This window comes from Penicillium paradoxum (assembly GCF_028828445.1).
Source record: "Penicillium paradoxum strain IBT 22861 chromosome Unknown utg000007l_segment0_segment0, whole genome shotgun sequence".
Lineage (NCBI taxonomy): Eukaryota > Fungi > Ascomycota > Eurotiomycetes > Eurotiales > Aspergillaceae > Penicillium > Penicillium paradoxum.
Genome location: NW_026643185.1, coordinates 4,853,044 through 4,874,306, shown reverse-complemented (window position 1 = coordinate 4,874,306; position 21,263 = coordinate 4,853,044). Strand labels below are relative to the sequence as shown.

The following is a 21,263-nucleotide window of genomic DNA, read 5'->3' as shown; positions in this document are numbered from 1 at the left end:
CCTCTCATTTCGAGCTCCAAATAATTCTACGAAGATTCCCAATCTTTTTCAAAATGGCCACCAAGAAAATCCGCAAGATAGCTTTGGAGGAGGCATTCCAGCTACCCGACCTCGCGACAAACAACAACAACTTTACCGCCCCCAATGGCGCTTCGGACCTAACAGCGAATTTGGTGGACATTCACGAGCAACGATTGAGAGGGATGGATGAGAATGAAATATCCTACATGGTACTGTCCCTTACATCCGCTGGCCCTCAGGATCAACGAGATCCCGCTGCAGCTCAAGCCCTAGCCGAGCGAGCGAACAATTACCTCGCAGAGAGAATACGTCAAAACCCATCGCGGTTCGGGGGCTTTGGGGCTCTGAGCATGCATGATCCCCAGTCTGCAGCTTTGGAGGCCAGACGTGCGATCAAAGAATTGGGATTTCACGGACTTCTGGTCAACGATTTCCAAACAACTGGAGCCGACGGAGAAGGTGCTATTTTCTATGACCAGCCCGAATGGGATGTGTTTTGGAAGGAGATTGAGGAGCTTGATGTGCCTCTATACATCCACCCTAGACTGACTACCCCCGCTGCCACCGAGTTATTCCTGACCGGAAGGCCGTGGCTACGAGGCAGCACCTTTTTCTTTAGTGTTGGTAAGTTGAGATCAACATCAAATATATCTATGACCGGATAATTTGTGCTGACAGTAACCCAACTTGGAGGTGTATCACTCCACGTTCTAGGACTCTATGCCAATGGTGTCTTTGATCGTTTCCCACGCCTTCAAATCATCATTGGGCACATGGGTGAACACATCCCATATCAGATATGGCGTTTCGACCATCGCATGAGTCTGTATACGGAAGGCTCTCTACCTAAAGCAAAGAGGTCTCTCCGGGATACCATGAAGACCGTATCGTGCCCCTTGAATCAAAACAGCAAAACAATAGCATATTAAGCTAATGCGTGATATAGAACATATCAATTACCACCAGTGGACACTATGGAACACCGGCATTACTGTTTGCGATCCAAGAACTGGGAATTGACCGGTAAGCAGCCTCGAAGCTCAAAGTAACGGTTTATCCTTTGCTGATTTTCCCTGCAGAATTATGTTTTCAATTGACTATCCATACGAAACAATTGACGAAGGTGCAAAGTGGTTTGATAGCATAACAGAGCTGACTGAACAACAGAAGGAACAAATTGCGTTTGGAAATGCCAGAAAGCTGCTCAAGCTCAACCAGTGACCGGAAGCCTTGGAAGATAATAGAGTCACTGGATTATATTACATATTGTTTTGGAATAACAATTCAAGGCTGGGTCTTTATGTTTACGTAGACGTTTGCTACGTACTGTTTCCCTTTCTTTTATCATCTGAATTGTTGTCAACAACTTTACTTTAAATAAGTATGGAACGACAGGTCAAGTCTCCATGAGAAAAGCTTCTTCGTGCCGCCTTTGGTGAAATCACAGATGAGAAACCCTAGGTTGTATGGCCGGCTTTTGCTCCTATGGAATACAATTTAGGCCAACTATTATGCGATCCAAACCACAGAGTTACTAATCTTAGGTTACATATAGCTTGAGATGGACATAAAGCATGAGCTGCATCTCCCAGCATTGCATGTTTCTTCTTCTATCCAGTTCTAATTTATATTCGGGTTGCTCCTCTTCCGGAAGACATTATGAGGCAAAGCTCAGAGTAAGTATTTACACGTGTTGGACCAAGAAATCAAGTCCTGCACGGATACTAGCAAAGTCTTCATCTTCAGGCTCGACTCCAACATCAAACCCATGAGACTTTCCCTCAGGTAGCAGAATTCTAGTCTCAACCCCAAGACTTTGAAGCTTCTCATGGGCCTTAACACTAAATTCTGGGAGGACCATAGCATCTGCATTGCCGTGGACGAAAAATGTCGGCGGGAAGTTAGCCGAGAAGGATCTAACGGGATCAATACGTTCATAATCCCCATCCTGGACTATGCCCGGGAGGTGCGTGCCCTCCTTCAGTTTAACAAAAAGCCATGCGTTTCTCGGGATAGAAAGGTCAGGTCGAGGTAAACCCTTTGTTTTTGGTTGCGTGTTTGTATTTGCCGCGCGCTCTAGGGAAAGCATCGTGTTGGAGAGGACTGGCTCGCTGTGGATCTGGTTGAGGAATGCATCCTCAAGTGACGGTATCATTGCGAGGGCTGGGAGGGGCGCAAACCAGAAACGATCTGTCGTGCACTTGACGCCGTAGAAATCGAGAATTGCACGCGGTGGATCTGGGAGGGCACCCTGCATGCACATGGTACTGGATTAGCAATGCTGTCGACTCTAGTACATGTAGTGCATCGCAAAAAAAGCGAATGAAGAGTTTACCGTGTGCAAAGCTAAACAACCACCAGCTGAATGCCCAAATACGACAATGCGGGAAGGATCCACATCAACACTCTCGTCATTTTTCAACAGCGCTGGAAGATCCCTTTTGCACCATGTGTAGGCATCCTTGGCATCTTGTATGGGCCCTTCGTACAATGAGACCTGGGGACACAGTCGATAGTCGGCTGAAACAACGACCAACCCAGAGTTGGCCAAATATTCTATCTGCTCCATGGGTAACATGTTTCTGGAACCGACAACAAAGCCACCACCGTGGAAGGCGAGCGCTATGTAAATTTCTCAGTTAGTGGTGCGCTCTGGATTTCAAGGAATAGTTTTATTTACCTATGCCGTATGGTTGATTCTTTCGTTGCTTAGGCCAATGAACACTGGCGTAAATGTGGTCTCCATCACCAAAAGCCTTGAATGCATAGTTGCGTGAATCCATGATTTGGAAATATTCTCGAAATGTTTGACGCGAAATTATCAGATGATTGTGATTGACGATAAAAGTTTTCATTAAATACCTGGAAAACATCAAATAAGGTACCTAGGTAAATAGTCAGATGGATCTCGGTGTCCGTCTTGACGGAAACAGTTGTCGCGGTGTCCGCGCAGTCCTCGAGGTCACTCCACTCTACCCCGGTCGACACTATCAATATACTCCGCGCGGGGTTGGCCCAGACATGCCTTCCATTGAATGAATCTGGAATCAATTAACGGTTTCCGCAAAGTACCGCACTAGCTGAATAGAACGGTCATGGGCCGATATAGACGGTGACGGTTCGCGGGCCCCGATCAATGCCAGGTTTGTCTATATAACCAAACGAAAGTCTCATCTTCAACCTTGTGTTTCATTCCTTCGTGGTCTTTATTGTATACAAAGTCTTTGATCTGTGCCTCACTAGCTTTCAACCAAGATGTCGGATATCGCAGCAGTTACTGAGAAGCTTCCGCTTCAGCCAGAATCTGCTTTCCCAGATGTTCCCTTCTTTCAGGGATCGGAAGCACCATGTCGATTTGAGGCTGAGGTGTACAACTGCGTCGTCCGCGGAACGATCCCGCAAGAAGTTCAGGGTACCTACTATCGTTGCATGCCGGACGCTCTTTGGGCGCCAAAATATGACGACGATGTCTTCATCAATGGCGATGGTGCAATCGATGCGATCCGAATCAAGGATGGACATGCCGACTTCAAGCAAAAGTATGTCCGGACCTCCAAGTTCGTGATCGAACGAGCGGCTCGCCAGGCAGTATTCGGGAAGTACCGTAACCGCTATACCGATGACCCTCGCGTGAAGCACGAGATTCACTCCACCGCGAACACTCATATCATCTACTTCGAGAAACAACTGCTGGCTTTGAAAGAAGACTCCCCGCCTTACGCGATGGACCCGAACACTTTGGAGACTAAGGGTGAGCTCAATGAGGTTGATTCGATATTGTTGGTTTCTTGGCTAATCGGGCATAGGACCGTATGACTTCCACGGGCAGTACACTGCACCAACCTTTACTGCTCACCCAAAGGTTGACGCTAGCAACGGCGAAATGATGACAATGGGGTATGAGGCTAAGGGAGATGGCACGACTGACGTTGTGTATTATCTCTTCAGCAAGGAGGGCAAGAAGTTGGAAGAATGTTGGTTCAACGCCCCCTACGTTGGAATGATGCATGATATGGCAGCTACCGATAAATGGGTGATTTTCATCGTTCCTCCCCTGGAGGCCCAGCCCCTGGATGAGCTCAAGAAAGGAGCAAAGCACTTTGCCTGGTCCGAGGACAGACCGTTGACCTTTGGAATCTTGCCCCGTCGCAACCCCAAGCCAGAAGACATCAAATGGTTCACTTACAAGAACGCGTTCTACGGACACACGGGAAATGCATTTGACGGTGATGATGGTTGTGTTTATCTAGACGCACCACTTACCTATTTCAACAAGGTTTGATTCAATCTACTCCGTTGCACCATCTGATCTCACCCGCTAACTCGCTTTGATTTAGTTTTGGTTCTTCCCCCCACGCGGTCAAGACCCGATGGAGGCAGCGAGTGGAAAGCCTCCTGCCCAAGGCGGAGTGGTCAGTCATTACGTGCGATGGAAGTTTGACCCAAATGCTACCGATTTCCATGTCGAACCTGTTGAATTGGTCAATGCCGACGGCGAAATGCCGAAGGTTGATGATCGTTATGCTGGCAAGCCTTACAATACCCTCTTCTTGGCCATGCATGACCCTACCAAGGAGAATGGCCCCGTCGGTGGCGTGTACAATGCTATTGCCAGATGCAACGTGGGTACTGGGGAATTGACTCATTGGTCCGCTGGAGACCATACTGCTATCCACGAGGTGGCGTTCATTCCTCGGAAATCTGACTGTATGTGATCCATCTTCAACTTCAGACTCAAAAGGTCCATTTCTTGCTAACAAGATTGCAGCGCCGGAGGCAGACGGATACCTAATCACTCTCGCCAACAGGCGGGATACTGGTCTTTCTTGCATCCTGATACTGGACTCGGAGAAACTTTCTGAAGGCCCCGTTGCAGTAATCGAGCTTCCATTCCGCCTCAGAAACGGGATTCATGGAAGTTGGGTCCCGGCGGCGGAGCTGGATCCCCAGGTGGACCTCTGCGACATGTCTGGTGTCACTGAGAAAATTCGCCAGGAATTTGGTAACAACAAAGTCACCTTTCCAGAGTTTTAAATATGAAACAGCGTCCTTGGATGCTTGAGTGATGAAAAGGGGATCTTCCAATTTCAAAACCTCAAGGTCTCGCTACAAACTCGCCCTTGCGTATCAATGACAGTTCTTGTTTGACAATTATATCTTGAATTCGATGATTCTATCTTGTTTAAGCCCTTGTTCCAAAAGTTAGAATAAGCACAATGTGTGTCAGAACTCCAACGGTTATTTTGATATCACAAGTCATACTGTGTACCCAACATAGACACCTAGGCACCTTGAATCAATCTATAAGAGGCGTCATTAACTCCGATACCGACATAAGGAAGTAACTTCTTTATATTCCAACCACATATGCCAAACTTCAAATATGAGTGCTTCTCCTTTAATTAAAATATCATGATAATAAAAAACAAGAGGAAGATGTAGCATACAGGGAGAAAGTGTGAGAATATATTCAAGCATAGCTACATTTCAAAGCCAACACTGGAATGGTCAATTCGAACCCTTAAACAATTGAATAAGAGATATCAATTGCCATTGCATGAAGCATCTAATACTTTAAAGCAAAAATTCAAGGATATATGTACACATAAGCTATGTAGAGGGGAAGTTATTTTGAATGTGGACCTAAAGAGAAAGAGGAAAAAAAAAGACAGAGAGAATGAGAGCGGCGGGGGGGGGGGGGGGGGGGGACTGATGCTCTTTTCCTGGGGCACCTCAGTCTCGACAGCCAGGGATGACCCACGAGAGCGGAGTCCGAACTACAGACGGAGAGCGAAGCCGGATGCCGCATTGCCAAGTCAAATCCCTCATAATTACATTGGAATACATAAAGCTTCTTTGTCCACTCCCATTTATGCTTTGTTGTCGTACAACACACTATAGTTCTTTCACAATCATTGCCATCTCACTCCACAGAACTGACAGCTCACCTCGACAAAATGACCGGCAATCAAGTCATACCAGCAGAGTGTCGTGCTGCTGTGGTTGTCAATGAAGGCCCAAACTTTACCATGAAGACTCAAATGGTGAAGACTCCGACCCCAGGTGATAAATCCCAATTCTGCTTCTCAACTTATATTGAAACAATTCAAACTAATGATGTAAAGGCCCTGATGAAGTTTTGATCAGACTCAATGCTACAGGCATCTGCTACTCAGACGTACATTACATGCTAAATGACACTGGCGGCAAAAAAATGTCGGAAGGGGGTATTTACTCCGCAGGCCATGAAGGGTCGGGTGTGGTTGTCCAGGTCGGCAGAAATGTGACGACTTTCAAGGTTGGGGACCGTGCCGGGGTAAAACCCATCTGGAATACCTGTGGATCTTGCAATCTTTGCTGGGGAGGGAAGGAGGTGCATTGCCAAAAGAAAGTTCTCACTGGGGTGGGCACCACTGGTAAGACCTTTTACACCTACCAATTTTCACTCTCTGATTCTGCATCCCAGGAACCTTCCAGCATTATATTGTCTCCCCCGAACGATACACCACGGTGATTCCCAAGGGCATTCCCGACCACGTTGCCGCCCCCGTTATGTGCAGCGCAGCCACGGCATATCGCTCAATCAAAGAATCTAAACTCAGCGTTGGGTCCTGGGCCACCTTTATTGGTGGAGGTGGTGGTGTTGGGATCCAAGCTGTGCAGATTGCAAAAGCGTTTGGTCTGCGACCCATTGTCGTGGACACTGGAAATGCGAAGCGTGATATATCATTGAAGATGGGTGCAGAGGCTTTCGTGGATTTCAAGGAAGTAACGGATCCTGTTGCAGAGGTTGTGCGCCTCACGGGAGGTATTGGATCACATGGTGTATTTGTTACGGCACCGGCTGCATATCCAACGGCTATCAATTATATTGGAGCGAGAGTAGGAGGAGTTATCATGTGCATTGGACTACCTCCAGCATCTTCTGATCACATCATGCATGTCAATCCCACCATCATGATATTGAAAAACCTATCAATCAGAGGAACTTTGGTGGGTACGATGGAAGATACGGATGCAGTGTTGCAACTTGTTGAGAGGGGTCTCCTCCGAGAGGTTTGTGAGGTATTACCTTTTGAGAAGCTACCTGAAGGGGTGGAGCGGCTCCGCAGGGGAGAGGTTGCTGGAAAGATCGTGATAGATTATAACGCTTGAGCGAAGCTACCCTCGAACTCACAGTTACCATTATATAGCTGCTATAGAGCACTATATGTGCATGTATGTAACAGAGGTTTCTTCAAAAGATGATAAAGTAACATTATACATCCCGATTAGGAAAGGTCGCAAAATTAGACAAATTGAGGCTCTGTGGACGTAAATAAATGATTTTTCCCTTTCAACCACGGTCTATATAATATGTAAGCTCCTCCCTGCCCGCATCTACTCCCTATCTCTCCTTCCCTCTAAGCCTCCTAGACTTTCTTCATCATGAATGACATGGATTCTTTGCCTCCCCATCCACGGGGCACACTAGCCGTTCAACAATATTTTATCGTATGTCATGCCTTTTGAATACAGCTAGACAGGCTACTCATCACTGGTTGACAACATTTCATAAGCTGCGTCTATTTAAGTATTTTGTCAGTGCGGCAGTCGCGCGACTTAGGTGATTTCTCACCTGGCTTCTCACCCTGTCTATTGCACTCAACTTAATCACCCGGTCGTGCAAAGCCAAAGTAGTTCGCAGACTATGCAATTCATTACCCTCTCTCATGATAAAGATAGTACATACGACCATAGGGTGTGGAAAACAGGGCTTCCCGTCCGCTCAGCCGTACTTAAGCCACACGCCGGTGAGTTAGTAGTTGGGTGGGTGACCACCAGCGAATCCTCACTGTTGTATGTTTTTGTTTTTTTTTGACCGTCTCGAATTTGTTATGTCTCGAATTTGTTATGAAAGGACCTCGGGAAGTGTGTAAAATTCTATGGTGTAGTTAGTCAGTCTATCCAGCTGGATTAGGTGGCCAATCGTAGCCCTAGTAGGTGGCTAGTGCCGTGATATGGTTTCCGGATAAACCTCACCCTAACCTTAGGATTTGCACCCTATAACTTCTTCTATACTTTTACAATATGATCTCAGCTAGTGTAACATCTAGTACATACGACCATAGGGTGTGGAAAATAGGGCTTCCCGTCCGCTCAGCCGTACTCAAGCCACACGCCGGTGAGTTAGTAGTTGGGTGGGTGACCACCAGCGAATCCTCACTGTTGTATGTTTTTGCCCTTTTTTTTTGTATATCTCACTTCTAGCGAGGCGAGATACAAGGTGGGTGGAGATAGATCAATATATAGAGAGTATATGGAATGAGAACCGTTCGAGGAAAAGCAGATTTATACCTGAATGTTGTAGCCGACTTGGTGCTGCAACTAGCTCGCCAACGACTAAGATAGAGATGGTCAAACAACGGACGAGACCACCACCCAAGTCTTACCTACGGTAGCTACATATTCACTGTAGTCTACGTTTGAATTCAGTATATCTAGTTCTTCTACATCACATAGATCATAAGAAATCATGAATATTATGAATGCATGGCTAATCATACTCCTAAAGAATGCCAGAACGAATGTGACTCTACATCGACCTGGAAGCCTTGAGCAATTGCCTCGAGATCCAAGTCCGACAGTTCTAAGTTCAACATAGGAGATCCAAACTCAACTACACGGTCTACAGCCCCTGTTTCTTTGGCCGGATTAGTCGACTCCTCCATGATCACATTTTCTCCGGGAAAGGCCATAGAGTTTCCAACGCGCTGAGGATCATCCGGGCCACTGATCCCTAAGTGCAATATCAACTTGTCCAGGTTTTCCTTGGCTTTTTCTGCGGCAGAATAGAGCCGTGTGTGTTCAACGAGAATGTTGCGACAAAGGATCAACGATTGAAACACCGACGTGTTGCTTCCCTTCTGTGCCACAATCCGTGCGTGGATCGTTGCACTGATATATGTGGCATAGGAGAGCATGTAGGGTGCACTGCTCAGAGTGAAATGCTGAGAATAATCGCGGAGAATCTGGACGATCTGGTTTGCGGCTGTTGTACATGCATTCACTGACTCATGGGCGGTTGTTGAATTGATGACTCCATCGGGGCCAATTATTAGAGGACGGTGCACGAGAATTATAAGCACGTTGAATAGGGCTCTTTCTGATAGTTAGCAACCACACTGAGTCTTGATATTGGACAAAAAAACATACAAGAGGCACGCGGACTGAGGTAGGAGAACCGCTTGGTCTGGGAATGATAGATAGTCAAGTTGAAGTGGTAAACTTTCCCGCCATCCTTTTAGCTGTGACTTTATTTCCTCTAATATATTCGCTCTGTGAATATGGTTCGATTCTCGCGATTCCGAATATATCTCGCGGAGAATACGTTCCACAATTGTCGTCAGTTCACATAACTTGGTGAGCAAAGACAAATTCAACGACGGAACCACCGCTTGAGGTTTGTGTCTCATGTATGTGATGTGCTGAAAAGGCTCGAGCTCGTCATAGTCATCGAGAAAGTCGAGTGAAGCTCTCATGTTGACACGATTGAGAAGCGGTGGTCTTCCTTGAAATAGACACTGGATTTTATCAATCACTATCAAACAGGTTAGAGATGATGCCTAGAGCAATAAATGCCATAGAAGGTTGATTGCTCACAGTATGCTCCCCAGAGTACTCGCTTCCGAATTTCAAGTTCCTCGGCAGGGATGCTATCCACAGCAGGAAGCACATGCAAACCAAGATCAATGAACATATTGAATGCATTTCCAGCGTGGAGCCATGATAAACTGCGTTCGTCACATCTTGAGAAAAGAGCATTGGACATTATCAACAAAGCTTGAAGGGTAGTGATTTCGCTTTTGTCAAAGCAATCTCGTAAAAGCTGAGTAAAGCGTTGACGGAACCTCCATCCTGCAGTGGTAATGTCGCTTGGGTTGGAACGGAGCTCTGGCCGATCACAATGCTTCGAAACTACGAAGAAGATCGCGTTCAATAATAGTTTGGAAAAATATGGCCCCTCACAGGCCATGTCTCGCATGAAAGCCGGTCGATAAATGATCTGTGCTGTGTAAAGCTGCCGACTCCAGTATATCGAAAGCAGGTGCATGCTAATCTCAGGATCATTGCCATCAAAGTCAAGTTTTCCGGCAGCAAGATTAAGGGGTTCCAGTTGTCCTGCAAGTGCCCAGTCAGTACGATGAACTCGCTCTATACTGCATGAGATCCGACTTGCTTTGTCTTGCTGTCTGTGAAAAGAGAAGGTGTCGTGTTCCCTCTTCGTTGAACTGTCTCAATATATTTTGCTCGCTGTTCTGCGGACTTGTATCATCATATACCGTACTAGTTGGACCATGGTACAACGACGTGTTTCTGCGGTCGTTTTCTGGTACTTCGGGATGCGAAGCATCTCTAATTGAATTGGAAGAAGCGTCATTTCGCGAGAGCCCAATTCCTCCTCCTGATCTCGAAAGTGGCAAAGGAGTTGCTGGAGTGCTTGCCGACGCAATAACATTGTCCGGCTGTAGTTGAGCTCTACCAGCAGGAGCGGCATTGTTGGTCGGAAGTTGGGAGCATCTCTGGCGAAGGACTTGATTTTCCCGCTCTAGTTCCGCAATACGCTGGTTGGTCGGTCTAAAAAGAAGTTTGTAATTCGAACTGCGGCTACACGAATCTCATTCATACCTTGGTTTATTTTGCACGACGCCTAGCTGGCAGTCGATACCCTTGGCTAGACAATTCCCACATTGGGGCCTTTGGGCATCGCACTTCAACTACTAGTGTGATGGAATGATCAGCTCAGAGTCCCTATTGAAGAACATACGAACATACGATACGCACTTTTTTCTGGCGACAATGCATACATGCCGCTGCTGATCGGCTCCTTCGGGTTGGCATCGTGTTTGATGCCTCAGTGAAGCCCGGAAACTCTCTTTCCGAGATAAGGTTGCTCCGGCGCCGATGATGTCAGCCACAGTGCATGAGGCTCGTTGGCCTTGTTTCTCAGGCTTCATAAAATACATACATGTTTTGTATAGCAATTGACATGTACCCAGAGGTAGATGGATAATATATGGTGGATGAATATTTAGACGCCGTATTCAGACGACTTGTCGGATTTTTTTCTTTCTGTGCGCCAAGATCAAAGCTTCCTTCTATCTGACACTGGCCATGTAGAGCATATCGGCATTGCCATTCAGAAGGAAGATTTGTGTAGACCCATGTGTAGAAGATAGACAACCAATAGCCAAGGACATATTGTTTAAAGGCAAAATAGAAAAGAAATTTGCAAACGACAATCCCAATAAAATAAACTAGCCCTGCAAGCGCCACGCTGAATGCGAATCACCATGAAAACTCCAATGAATGCACCGGTTGAGCCATCTTCAAGAAAGCGCCCTGATATTAGAAGCGAATTTCAAGGCCAGGTCCAACCACTAGTGAAATTGTTGCCAGTAGCCAGTCGCCAGGAATGCTAGACTGGACCCGATAATCGCTCCCCTGCCCTCAAATCCATTTCAATTCCCACCAGACGCAGGTCCAGTCCCAGCAACACCATCAGGCCCATCAACAGCGCCACCAGTCGCGGAGACTGCGCGATCAACCTCACCGCGGCACTCGGGCATAGCACTGCGCATCTCGCGAGCTAGAACATCACGGAAGCTTGCAAAGGCCTCGCGCTTTCCGCGCAGATCTTGATTTCCACGCTGCACAAGCTCAACGAATTCACGCGTGTAAATGTCCGGGTTGCGTGCCGAGTCAACGTAGTCGATAATTTCTGGTGGGAGCTGGACACTGGCGAGGGTGGGATTGGAAGGATCGGTGTTTGTATCTGGTTGGGTTTCCTGTGTTTGCGGCAGCTGAGTATGTGTTGATAGAGTCGAGAGCGCGAGAGTTAGGTTCTTGCTAGATTGGTGATCAAGTCAGTCTTTGTTACTTATAGATTGGGCGGGAATGTTGAATGACGAGCAGCGGCTTTAGCTCTCGTAATGGAAAAAACGATGCGAAGGCAGATGATGGATTGGATAGGAGGTGCCATTGCAGCTGTCATACATTTTGCGCACAAGTTCCTGCTGCGTCTCAGGGCCTAGATAGCCATGAACGGCAGATTGGATCTCGAATAGGTGTTGAATCACATCTTTGAGGTCATCTGCGTGGCACATTAGTTTATTAATCCTTGGAATAGGCTATTGATTATAAATCACCATCAACTGTTTTCAGGGTCACGGGCGCCATGGCGTGGAGTATTGAGAGAAGTGCAGTCCTAGGCCGCGAGCTTGAACGGAGATTCTCTTTGCGGGGAGAAACAAAGGCGGTGTGGGGAAAGCCGATTATCAGTTGAGACAGTAGACGGCTGGACTCTGCGCTACGATTAGAGGAACTCACAGTACGGAGTACATGTATTCTTAAGTTGTATTTAGTAAAACCTTATTTCATGTCCAATATGTCACTGTCTATATATGTATAGCTCATGGGAACCCATGCCATTCCCCGAGTTGCGCCGGTATGGCGAACATACTAACACACGCTGAAACCGCATCATGTGAAACAAACAAGACTCATATCCTGTATTCTACACTTCCCGTGTCCTCAAGCTGGGAAATTTCGGGAGTTCAATCTCTGTCTCCATTTCAATACCGGACAGACTTGGGAAACGCCGGCTGAAGTTGGCCTCCCAGTCCTCTGCAGGGCTTACTGGGGTCGCTTGAGAGGAACCATGGCCATGACCACTGCCTGGGCGTGAATTAGCTGTACCAGCTCGTAGATTCTTCGGCTTGGGTGGCGCAGTTGGACGGGTTGCAGTTCGTTGCATAGATAGGTGGCTGGTAGGGGTGGCAGCTTGCGGAAGGCCCGCCGGAACACTAGCTCCGTCTCGGCGAACTGGAGGTGCCATTGAACCGTCACGAGGAGTATAGGCAGGGCCGGAGGTGCGAGAAGCGCCCGACTGTTCGGAGGTGGCGGGCTTGAACTCACTCTGCTTTGCCTGCAAAGAAGAGGAAGTCTCCGTAAACCGGCCATACCCAGTCGCGGTCTTGGGAATGGACGGTTTGTCAGATTCCCCGAGCAACGACTTCACCTTGTTCTGAATCGTGCGAGAACGAGTACCATCGCCGATCGCTCTTCCACCTCCGTCACCCGATTCGGCAACTCGGCGGCGGTACTCGGCGGCGGCACTAGCAACTCGTTTCTCCTCTTGGGAGAGTCGGCGGCGCTCCAGCTCGCGGCGCATCTCTGGGGAGATGTCATCTCGATCAACATCTTCCAAAGCAATGTCGTCATCAGGAGACGAGCTCTCATCTGTCGAATCCGAAATCCCTCCCAGACCCTGCCGAGGTATCTCCTCTCCCGAAGGTGATGGGGTTTTATCTTGGTTGCCTGCCTCAAATCGGCGGAATGCATCGCCAAATCGCCCGGCGAATAGGTTCTTACCGCCTGAGAGTGACAAGCTGGACAGACTACCACGCTTGTTGTGTTTGTGGCTACCACTAGAGCGTTTTTCACGCTTCCGGGTGCTCTCCTGTTCCTCCATCGCGCGTAAGTAATCGACATCAGACGAGATATTGGCCCGATCTGATTCACGGTCCACATCAGTACGCACAGGTCGCAGTGGTGCCCCGCCTTCATATGGCGTGCGGGACATATCAAGCGAAGACCGCGGGCTATCAGAGTCACGCGGCAGGTCATATCTCGCTCCTGGCTGTACTGACATCGGCCGAGTCTTTCCCATAGCAGATTTGGAGCGCCCCACGGCTTCATCAATCTCCAATGCTGACGGCCGTCTCAATGTTTCCATTGACACACGTGTAGAGGTGGACTGGACAGAGAGGCGGTCCGATGAGACCCGTGGGCTTGCTTCTGCATTCAGGCTCGACATTGGAGGCGACGGCGCCTTGTGGGGCCGTGTCGCTCTTTTTCTTCCTCACTTGTCCACGGCTGGCTTGAGAAAGACCGCTGTTCATTATCGGATGAAGGGAATCGATAAATTGGGCGCGTGGACACATTTGGATCCGGCAAGCGAGGCGACTGGATAGGCGAGGTCATAGTACCCGTCGAGACCATTATGGGCCGCTGAGGAGTCGGCTGGTACAAGGGAGCAGCCTGCTTTGCAGGAACTTCTTGCAAAGTAGGTACTCGCACAGGAGAGGGCTGTGATGGTCGCTGGTAGGCTGGGTTCGGTGCACGTTCAGGCGATTCACGTCGGGCAAACGCATCATCGGCCAAGGCATTGGTAAGTCTCTGTGAGAGATCCTCTTCCTCGGTCTTGGCTTCTACCGTGGGCTCAAATTCAAACTTGTCTCCTTTCTCATGCAAAATGTCAAATTGATCCAAGGATGGGAAGCGCTTTGCCATTTCGTCTGCAGCCTTCTTTCGTCCTGCCCCTCCATCCAAAGCTGCAAATGGATCAGTTGACGAGCTTCCTGCGTTAGCCCGGTAGGGCGAAGGACTTGGCCTTGCGGAACTGGGTTGGGATGACGAAGATTTCCCTGGTCGACCGCGGCGCATAGGCGCAATATCGGGGATGATCTCAGTCTCCTGCATAGGAGGCGAGAATATTGCGCCTACCGCAGGGCCATCTGTGGGTGTAGGAGGCAGTTCCTGGTATTTGCGCGCTTCCGAAACAGAGCGGTTGGAATAGATCTAAGCGGCAATCAGCATGAGGTTGGGACCTAAGAAGGTACAGAGAGACATACATCTTTGATAGGGACTTCCTTTCCTTGCATGCTGCATACCTCGCGCACGACCTCATAAATGTTGGGACGATTGCGCGGGTCTTCCTTCAACATGGAGCCTATGTGGAATCGTCAGTAACCAATGATCTACAATGAGCCATGTACCTAACTCACCTATGAACAGCTTCAGCCGACTCGAGAATGAGGGGTAGGAGGGGTATTTGAAACTCGCGTTCAAAATAGCCATTTGACCGACCTCTTCGAAGGGAGTCGTATAGTAGCATAGTTTGTATAAAAACACACCAAGTGCCCAAATATCACTCTTTTCGTCAATCGGCTGCTTCCGATAGACATCAATCATTTCTGGGCTTCGGTATTGCAATGTTGTGTGGCGTTGCACATCATCTTCAATCAAACGGCCCTCTGCAGCAGAAGTAGCAGCGGGGCGAGGAGGTGCTGATGATCCAAAATCACACAGTTTGTAAGTAACGGAGCTGCTCTTGCCCGAGATCAACACATTCTCGACCTTTAGATCACGATGGAGAAGAGGCGGTTTCAAATAGTGCATACATGCAACACCTTCAGCAACATCGGAGAAGATCTTTACGATCTCCGGCTCTGTCAACCGGTGTTGAAGCCGGGTGTTCATGAAATCGATAAGACCACCGCCCGCGCAGTATTCCATGACCAAGAACACCTCATATCCGCCTCCACGCAGCTGCGAGGCATGCGAATCAATGTACTTTACGATATGACGGTGACCCTTGAGTTTCTTCATAGTTTCTACCTCGGTGCGCATGTTGGCCAAGGCCGCCTTGTCGGGAACGGCGACCCGCTTGAGGACCGCGGTATCCGAACCATTGACTGGCTGGGGCAATCGCACCACGTAGACGTGAGCGAAACCACCTTCAGAGAGATACTTCTCTACCACCACGCGATGGCTGCCGACCTGGATCTTGGTGCCCGGAAGCAAGGTCCCCGGAGGAGCTGCCACTGCGGCGACGGGGTTATAGGCGGGGAATTGACGTGACGTCGCGGGATGGCCGTGGTTGGCCTGGGAGGACATGATGCCGGGATGCCCTTCAAGGGCAGGTCGTAAATTGAATCTCGGTGGCTAGCGACACGGCATAGAGTGTGAGAGGTAGAATGGGGGGGCAAAGTTGGCGGAGATAGGTGCCTGGGAGGGGGCTAAGGGGACAGGGGTTGGCGGGGAGGCGGAAACACGGGGTAGTACCTGACTACCAGACTATCGCAGGAGAGATGCAAAACGATTTGAAGCTGAGGTGAGATAGAAGCAGACGATCAACATCCCGATGGACAGGGAAAGGGTATTGGAATCTCAGGTGGAAAGCCACCCAATCATCGGCTGCAGATCACGTTCTGCCGAGTCTTGATCCTCATCGGGGATTTCTCATCCACGATCACTTCCCCTACGCTTCGCGTCGCTACCGGACTAATATAAAGTGTTAGACCTGGTCTAAGTGGGCCAAGATGACTTGGGGGTGCCTCTCGTGAGGTCTTAAGGTCTCTCCTGCCTGGTCATGGTCCCGCACCTCATGGCCCGATCATGGGACGTGTATATTCTACACGGAGGTTCTGTCGCGGCATGATGACCATGGAATAACCACTTCCGCTTTTCACTCGTTCAGAAACGAGCTCTTAACCCGACGCCGAGATGAGCATAAATCTTTATCATGCTCCTAATTCTCTCGGCTCTAATCTAGTGAACAGGCGCCGATGATCATATTCCCCCCGAAATACCTCCTCTCTCGGACCCACTACGTTCGAACTATCTCCCCCAACCGCTTGACCGCAAGATCAACAAGATTTTTCTAGCGCGCCGCTCCCAGCGCGAGATACAGAGTACATACTCGGGGCCATATCTTTGAGTGATACGCTCAGACCGAATACCTGTTGCTGGTCTATGGCTCGCGATACACAAAGAAAGAAAGGAAAGCATGAGTTATGTCCACTGGTATGATTCATGTTATCCAGGTGAGAGAGATGGTTGGGATTTTTCCAGCTGATCTCCACATATGAAGGACCCCCGGCTCTTTCTAGAATGTGCTGAACAGCGACTTAAATGGCCCGAATGCGAATGCAGGTACACCCATGACGGGAATGCCCACAGATTGCTGTGGGGTATAATCGATGCAGCAACTTATGAGAAAATATTGATACTTGGACGGAAATCCAACGTCAATACCTTTCTGTTTCCCGTCTCATCACCCGAAGTCAGCACGCATCCGAAAAGCGGAGAGCAGGGCGGTAAAAGCATCGGATGAAGAATAATCCGGGCCGATGTAATCGGCGCTTTCCCAAAAGAGTAAAATCAAAACAAAACAGGGTACCTTTGTCGCAATTGAAAGAACTGGAAACAATGATGTCTTTGCAGGTTGAGAAGAGGCTAAAGAAGATGCTTTTGAGAACTAGTCTAGTCATAGCTTTGAAAAACTACATTGCTCCGGGCAGGATACGTTAATACGGCTCATTGTCCCATTTGTACTCCATACATTCCAACTATCCCTTAGGGCCGTTTCCGAGCTATGTAGAATCGCGTGGCCTCCGAGGAATCCAGCATTCCTCGGGAGATAGATGCTAGAGTTTGATCGAGAGATTCACTAAGAAATATTGTTCCGTTCGTATTGGCAATTTTTGTGGTGGTGCGATGGACAGGTCGAGTGATGCAGAAAGCGTTGGCGCCGATCCTTAGCTCCCACACTTGTCTTCCAAACAAACTCCCCCAGTTCAGACTCTCGTTTTCCCCCGCCTTCACCTTTTGGCTTTGCGGCTTAGATTTTATTCGAATTTTGTTTGGAGTTTTGGTCTCTGTTCGTGTTATATCCTAGAAATAGGCATCTGATTACCCTCCACAGCACTGAGCGCCTGCGGCCTCAGTGCAACCCTCGTCGGACTAATATGACCTGGCAATTGATTATCAATCGTGAGAACTCGTCCTAGGATATCAACCCAGGTCATACCTAGCCCTTCGACAGACGCTGCGCTTTGCTGCATTGCGTCGCATATATATTGCACGACCCGAACGTCCCAAAGTCACTCCGAGCTGATCCGACATGGATGGTCCTCCTCCACCACCGCCGCCTCATGGCGAGAATCCCAAAACCACGGAGGGCGAATATCGCAAGTCTTCAGACCTTCCGGACGGCGACTACGACATCTTTATCGTCCCACCCCACTCCGCTGGCGCAGGTTTCCTTTACCTTCCATCTTTACAATGCAACCGAAACAGTTTCCTAGCAGGCGTCGCAAGCACGCTGTTTGCGTGTTTTGTGTGGTCTTGCATTTCCCCAATTGTGAAGGCGTGGTACCTAGCTACTGTCGCTAGCGGCAGTGGTACAGGTATGACGGTTTTTACGACTGTGGTTGGCTTGGCTGGGTGGCTTTTTGGTGCCGTCCAATACGCCAGCTCTGGAGATAACAGAGGCAGCGGCGGCTCTGGAGGTGGACGATTCGGATTTGGTGGATTTGGTAGATTTGGTGGCGGCTCTGGAGGTCCAGGCGGCTCAAGCAACGCCGGCTCAAACACCAACCAACAATCTTCCGGTGCAAACCATAGCAACAATAGAGAAAGTCGGCAACGACAGCAACATGGAGGAAATTCTGGTGGTGGCCAAAACCACGGCAATCAATATTCCGGTAATCAATATGGCTCCGGTCCTCCTCCGAACTCTGATGATAACAAACGTGAAAAGGAGGAGGCTGAAAAGCGTGCCAAAGAACAACGCGCCCAAGAGCAGCGTGCCCAAGGGCAGCGTGCCCAAGAGCAACGTGCCCAAGAGCAGCGTGCTAAAGAGCAGCGTGCCAAAGAGGAGCGCGCCAGGGAAGAGCGCACTAGGGAAGAGCGAGCCAAAGAGGAGCGAGCTCGGGAGGAACGTGCTAGAGAAGCACGTGCTAGAGAGGAACGGGCCAAGCAAGAGCGAGCCAGAGAGGAACGGGTTAGAGAAGAACGGGCCAGAGAAGAACGGGCCAAGCAAGAGCGAGCCAGAGAGGAACGGGCTAGAGAAGAACGCGCTAAGGAGGAGCGTGCCAAGGAGGAGCGTGCCAGAGAAGAGCGTGCCCGAGAGCGAGCTAGAGAGGAAGCCGAACAGGAGCGAGTGAGAGAGGAAACGAGGCGCAAAGAAGATTTACGCCGAAAGATGGAGGAGTATAAGCGCAAGCGAGACGCAGAAGCCAAAGAGAAAGAGAAAAAGCGCGAGCGTGAAGCAATGGAGAAAGAACTCCAGGAGCGACGCGAGCAACTCGAAAAAGAGATAGCTGCTGCAAGGGCTGCCGCAGAAAAGGAAGCACGCGAAAAGATAGAGAAGGAAGCTGCAGAGGTCCGCGCAAGGCTAGCAAAAGCTGAAGCAGAGGCAAAAGCCAGGGCAGAAAAGCTTGAAGCAGAAGCCAAAGAGCGTGCTGCCAAGGAGGCGGCCGAGAAAGAAGCCGCCGCAAAGGCCGCCGCCCAGAAAGAGGCCATGGCTAAATTTGCGGCGCTCAAGGAAGCAGCGAGCAAGAAGTACGCCGAGAAGAAGGCCCAGGAAGCGAAAGAGGCTGCTGCCAAATCACCGCCTCCCAAGCCAGCTAGTACTAGCAACATGCCTCGCACGCCTTCTCCTAAGAAACCACCCCCTTCATCAGCTGCCAAAACTGCTAACGATGATGATGCATACTCGTTTCGCCCCTATGACCGACCACGGCGGCCATATGCAGCTGGAACCTCAGTATCCTCTGAGTCGTCATATGCGGCGTCTCACTCGACTGCGCGTACAACGCCTCCTCCTTCATACCGCAGTGCATACTCTACCAAGGATCCTGACAAGATCGTGATCCAGGGTGTATACGCTTTCAATAATGCCTTCATGAAAACTCCGGTGGCGCAGCTTGTCTCGGGGCAGGGCATGATCACTGACGGGTTGGTGCTACGAATTACAACCGAAGGTCTATTTGTCGACGACGACCTGCGAGGCATTGGCCAGCGCGAGTGGGATGTCAAGGCATGGACCCTCAAGCTAGCAGAGGTATGGTGTCCCCAACTCAATGTCACCGCGTCTGCCAAGTCCGCATCCGGCAACCCATTCTCTTTCCGCCGTGGGAACAATGTCCCCACCAACGAAGAATCCGAGGCTTTTCTCGGCAACCTGCTCAAAGTCTGCAAGAACACTTGCCGCCTGGCCTCGCCCAGTGGGTGCTTTTCACGCAGCTCTACTGCCAGCCGCGACGGCGGCCCTGTGCACCCGCCTGGGACGGAGTCTCGTGGTCTGCACATACTCCGCGCCAGTGTTCGTGACCAGGAAGGCAAAAAGTATGTGTTTGTGTTGCAGGATACCGAGGCCTGGAAGGTGGCCATCGGTCTCCAACGGCTCCGAGGCGGTGCTTTGGTTCGCGCACTGGGTGTCTCCTCTCTGCCGGTCCCTGAGTGCAAGACTATGCTCAGTACTCTGGGCTATGTTTGATTGAATACTCTTTATGCCAGCGTCTCTTGTTACTTTTCTTTCCCTGTTTCTTACATTTACTCCATATGCCCCATCTTGTGTTTGATTTGACTTGGACATCTCTCATCAGCGGCGGAGTTTGCTTATGCTCTTCTGTCCGGTATATTCATTCGCTAATTTCTGTCTTGTTTACCCCCATTCATGCCCACCATCACCCCCAACCCCCCTGAGATTCCCCTGGTTTTTGTTTTATATTGGTTAGTATAGTTGTTTAGCACGTTGAGAAGTACATACATAGCACGGAACATCACGGCAGTGAATTAGTTATATTGTCTATTATGAACACATGGCGACTGAGCATTATTATAATTTTTCTCAGACAAAGAGGTCCCTAGGCTATTAGTTATATTCTTCGAATCCATCATCCCGGATGGAGTGCTCGAGAACATATGAATGTACAACGCAATTTGCTCCGTACCAAGAACGATCTTACAAAAGGTGTCTAATGATCACTCCGATTTTCACGCACAGCATTGCAAGTTTTCCTTCACTGCTGACGTTAGGCACATCCTCTCTCAAAAATAATGTAATCCTACATCTTCCCATAAGGAACTACCATATCACATCGTTACCAGCAAGTCCCACCAAGAAAGCTGCAAGGGTCGACCAAGATCACATCTTCACACTCCATACTCCGTATGTGGGATTGGAATGCCCCTAGCAGTAAATATACGTGGGCCCAAGATCATCGAAGACATATCACATTCAAATGAACCAGTATTCGCGATTGCCTATTAGGAAACCCCCTTGTTGGCTATGTAGCCAACATGAGACCAGCTGCTTCATATGATCCAATTTCGGGGCCGATTCGGTTTAACTGAACCATCAAGACAGTTTCCTAACGCATGTGGCGATGGGGAGTAACCCCAATGCCGAATATACTGGGCCGACTTCTACACAGCGCGTCATCGATGATCTCAACCAACAACCCTGCAAGGACATTTCGGGGTCGCCGAAGGCAGATCCGTGGATGTGCGCACTAGAATACGGAGTATGTGGGGTTCAGCTCCACAAGAACGAAGCAGATACTCCGCAGACCTATAGATGTGTATGAAGTCGGGTGTGATATCGATAGTCCCCCCTTGACGTAAACAGC

At 49.3% G+C, this 21,263-nt stretch overlaps 8 protein-coding genes across 8 annotated transcripts, besides 9 other annotated features; 4 read left to right on the top strand and 4 right to left on the bottom strand.

The window, feature by feature from the left end:
* Positions 1–53: 53 nt before the first annotated feature.
* Positions 54–1,242, top strand: N7457_009319 (amidohydrolase family protein; the record flags this gene model as incomplete). The annotated part of the gene is made up of 4 exons (XM_057180362.1): positions 54–645; positions 700–905; positions 968–1,044; positions 1,101–1,242. The coding sequence occupies 4 exons, from the start codon at positions 54–56 to the stop codon at positions 1,240–1,242; spliced, it is 1,017 nt and encodes a 338-aa protein (XP_057028748.1).
* A 463-nt stretch (positions 1,243–1,705) lies between these two features.
* Positions 1,706–2,804, bottom strand: N7457_009318 (alpha/beta hydrolase; the record flags this gene model as incomplete). The annotated part of the gene is made up of 3 exons (XM_057180361.1): positions 1,706–2,272; positions 2,357–2,643; positions 2,702–2,804. The coding sequence occupies 3 exons, from the start codon at positions 2,802–2,804 to the stop codon at positions 1,706–1,708; spliced, it is 957 nt and encodes a 318-aa protein (XP_057028747.1).
* Positions 2,805–3,276: 472 nt separating this feature from the next.
* N7457_009317 (carotenoid oxygenase family protein) lies at positions 3,277–5,055 on the top strand (the record flags this gene model as incomplete). The annotated part of the gene is made up of 4 exons (XM_057180360.1): positions 3,277–3,772; positions 3,828–4,297; positions 4,359–4,728; positions 4,790–5,055. 4 exons carry the CDS (start codon positions 3,277–3,279, stop codon positions 5,053–5,055), a joined length of 1,602 nt encoding a protein of 533 aa, XP_057028746.1.
* Positions 5,056–5,978: 923 nt separating this feature from the next.
* On the top strand, positions 5,979–7,176 carry N7457_009316 (zinc-dependent alcohol dehydrogenase; the record flags this gene model as incomplete). Its single annotated transcript, XM_057180359.1, has 3 exons — positions 5,979–6,084; positions 6,147–6,437; positions 6,488–7,176. The coding sequence occupies 3 exons, from the start codon at positions 5,979–5,981 to the stop codon at positions 7,174–7,176; spliced, it is 1,086 nt and encodes a 361-aa protein (XP_057028745.1).
* A 555-nt stretch (positions 7,177–7,731) lies between these two features.
* Positions 7,732–7,855: a sequence feature (Protein overlapping with rRNA (N7457_009315, KAJ5774419.1) was converted to a misc_feature.).
* A 233-nt stretch (positions 7,856–8,088) lies between these two features.
* Positions 8,089–8,222: a sequence feature (Protein overlapping with rRNA (N7457_009315, KAJ5774419.1) was converted to a misc_feature.).
* Positions 8,223–8,567: 345 nt separating this feature from the next.
* Positions 8,568–9,162: a sequence feature (Protein overlapping with rRNA (N7457_009315, KAJ5774419.1) was converted to a misc_feature.).
* A 54-nt stretch (positions 9,163–9,216) lies between these two features.
* Positions 9,217–9,601: a sequence feature (Protein overlapping with rRNA (N7457_009315, KAJ5774419.1) was converted to a misc_feature.).
* Positions 9,602–9,663: 62 nt separating this feature from the next.
* Positions 9,664–10,182: a sequence feature (Protein overlapping with rRNA (N7457_009315, KAJ5774419.1) was converted to a misc_feature.).
* Positions 10,183–10,221: 39 nt separating this feature from the next.
* Positions 10,222–10,282: a sequence feature (Protein overlapping with rRNA (N7457_009315, KAJ5774419.1) was converted to a misc_feature.).
* Positions 10,283–10,343: 61 nt separating this feature from the next.
* Positions 10,344–10,638: a sequence feature (Protein overlapping with rRNA (N7457_009315, KAJ5774419.1) was converted to a misc_feature.).
* Positions 10,639–10,689: 51 nt separating this feature from the next.
* Positions 10,690–10,735: a sequence feature (Protein overlapping with rRNA (N7457_009315, KAJ5774419.1) was converted to a misc_feature.).
* A 133-nt stretch (positions 10,736–10,868) lies between these two features.
* Positions 10,869–10,902: a sequence feature (Protein overlapping with rRNA (N7457_009315, KAJ5774419.1) was converted to a misc_feature.).
* A 620-nt stretch (positions 10,903–11,522) lies between these two features.
* On the bottom strand, positions 11,523–12,240 carry nut2 (mediator complex subunit NUT2; the record flags this gene model as incomplete). Its single annotated transcript, XM_057180357.1, has 3 exons — positions 11,523–11,910; positions 12,058–12,154; positions 12,210–12,240. 3 exons carry the CDS (start codon positions 12,238–12,240, stop codon positions 11,523–11,525), a joined length of 516 nt encoding a protein of 171 aa, XP_057028743.1.
* Positions 12,241–12,577: 337 nt separating this feature from the next.
* N7457_009313 (uncharacterized protein) lies at positions 12,578–13,798 on the bottom strand (the record flags this gene model as incomplete). The annotated part of the gene is made up of 1 exon (XM_057180356.1): positions 12,578–13,798. One exon carries the CDS (start codon positions 13,796–13,798, stop codon positions 12,578–12,580), a length of 1,221 nt encoding a protein of 406 aa, XP_057028742.1.
* A 68-nt stretch (positions 13,799–13,866) lies between these two features.
* On the bottom strand, positions 13,867–15,741 carry N7457_009312 (putative serine/threonine protein kinase; the record flags this gene model as incomplete). Its single annotated transcript, XM_057180355.1, has 3 exons — positions 13,867–14,643; positions 14,697–14,794; positions 14,850–15,741. 3 exons carry the CDS (start codon positions 15,739–15,741, stop codon positions 13,867–13,869), a joined length of 1,767 nt encoding a protein of 588 aa, XP_057028741.1.
* Positions 15,742–17,749: 2,008 nt separating this feature from the next.
* Positions 17,750–20,128, top strand: N7457_009311 (uncharacterized protein; the record flags this gene model as incomplete). The annotated part of the gene is made up of 1 exon (XM_057180354.1): positions 17,750–20,128. The coding sequence occupies one exon, from the start codon at positions 17,750–17,752 to the stop codon at positions 20,126–20,128; it is 2,379 nt and encodes a 792-aa protein (XP_057028740.1).
* Positions 20,129–21,263: the final 1,135 nt, after the last annotated feature.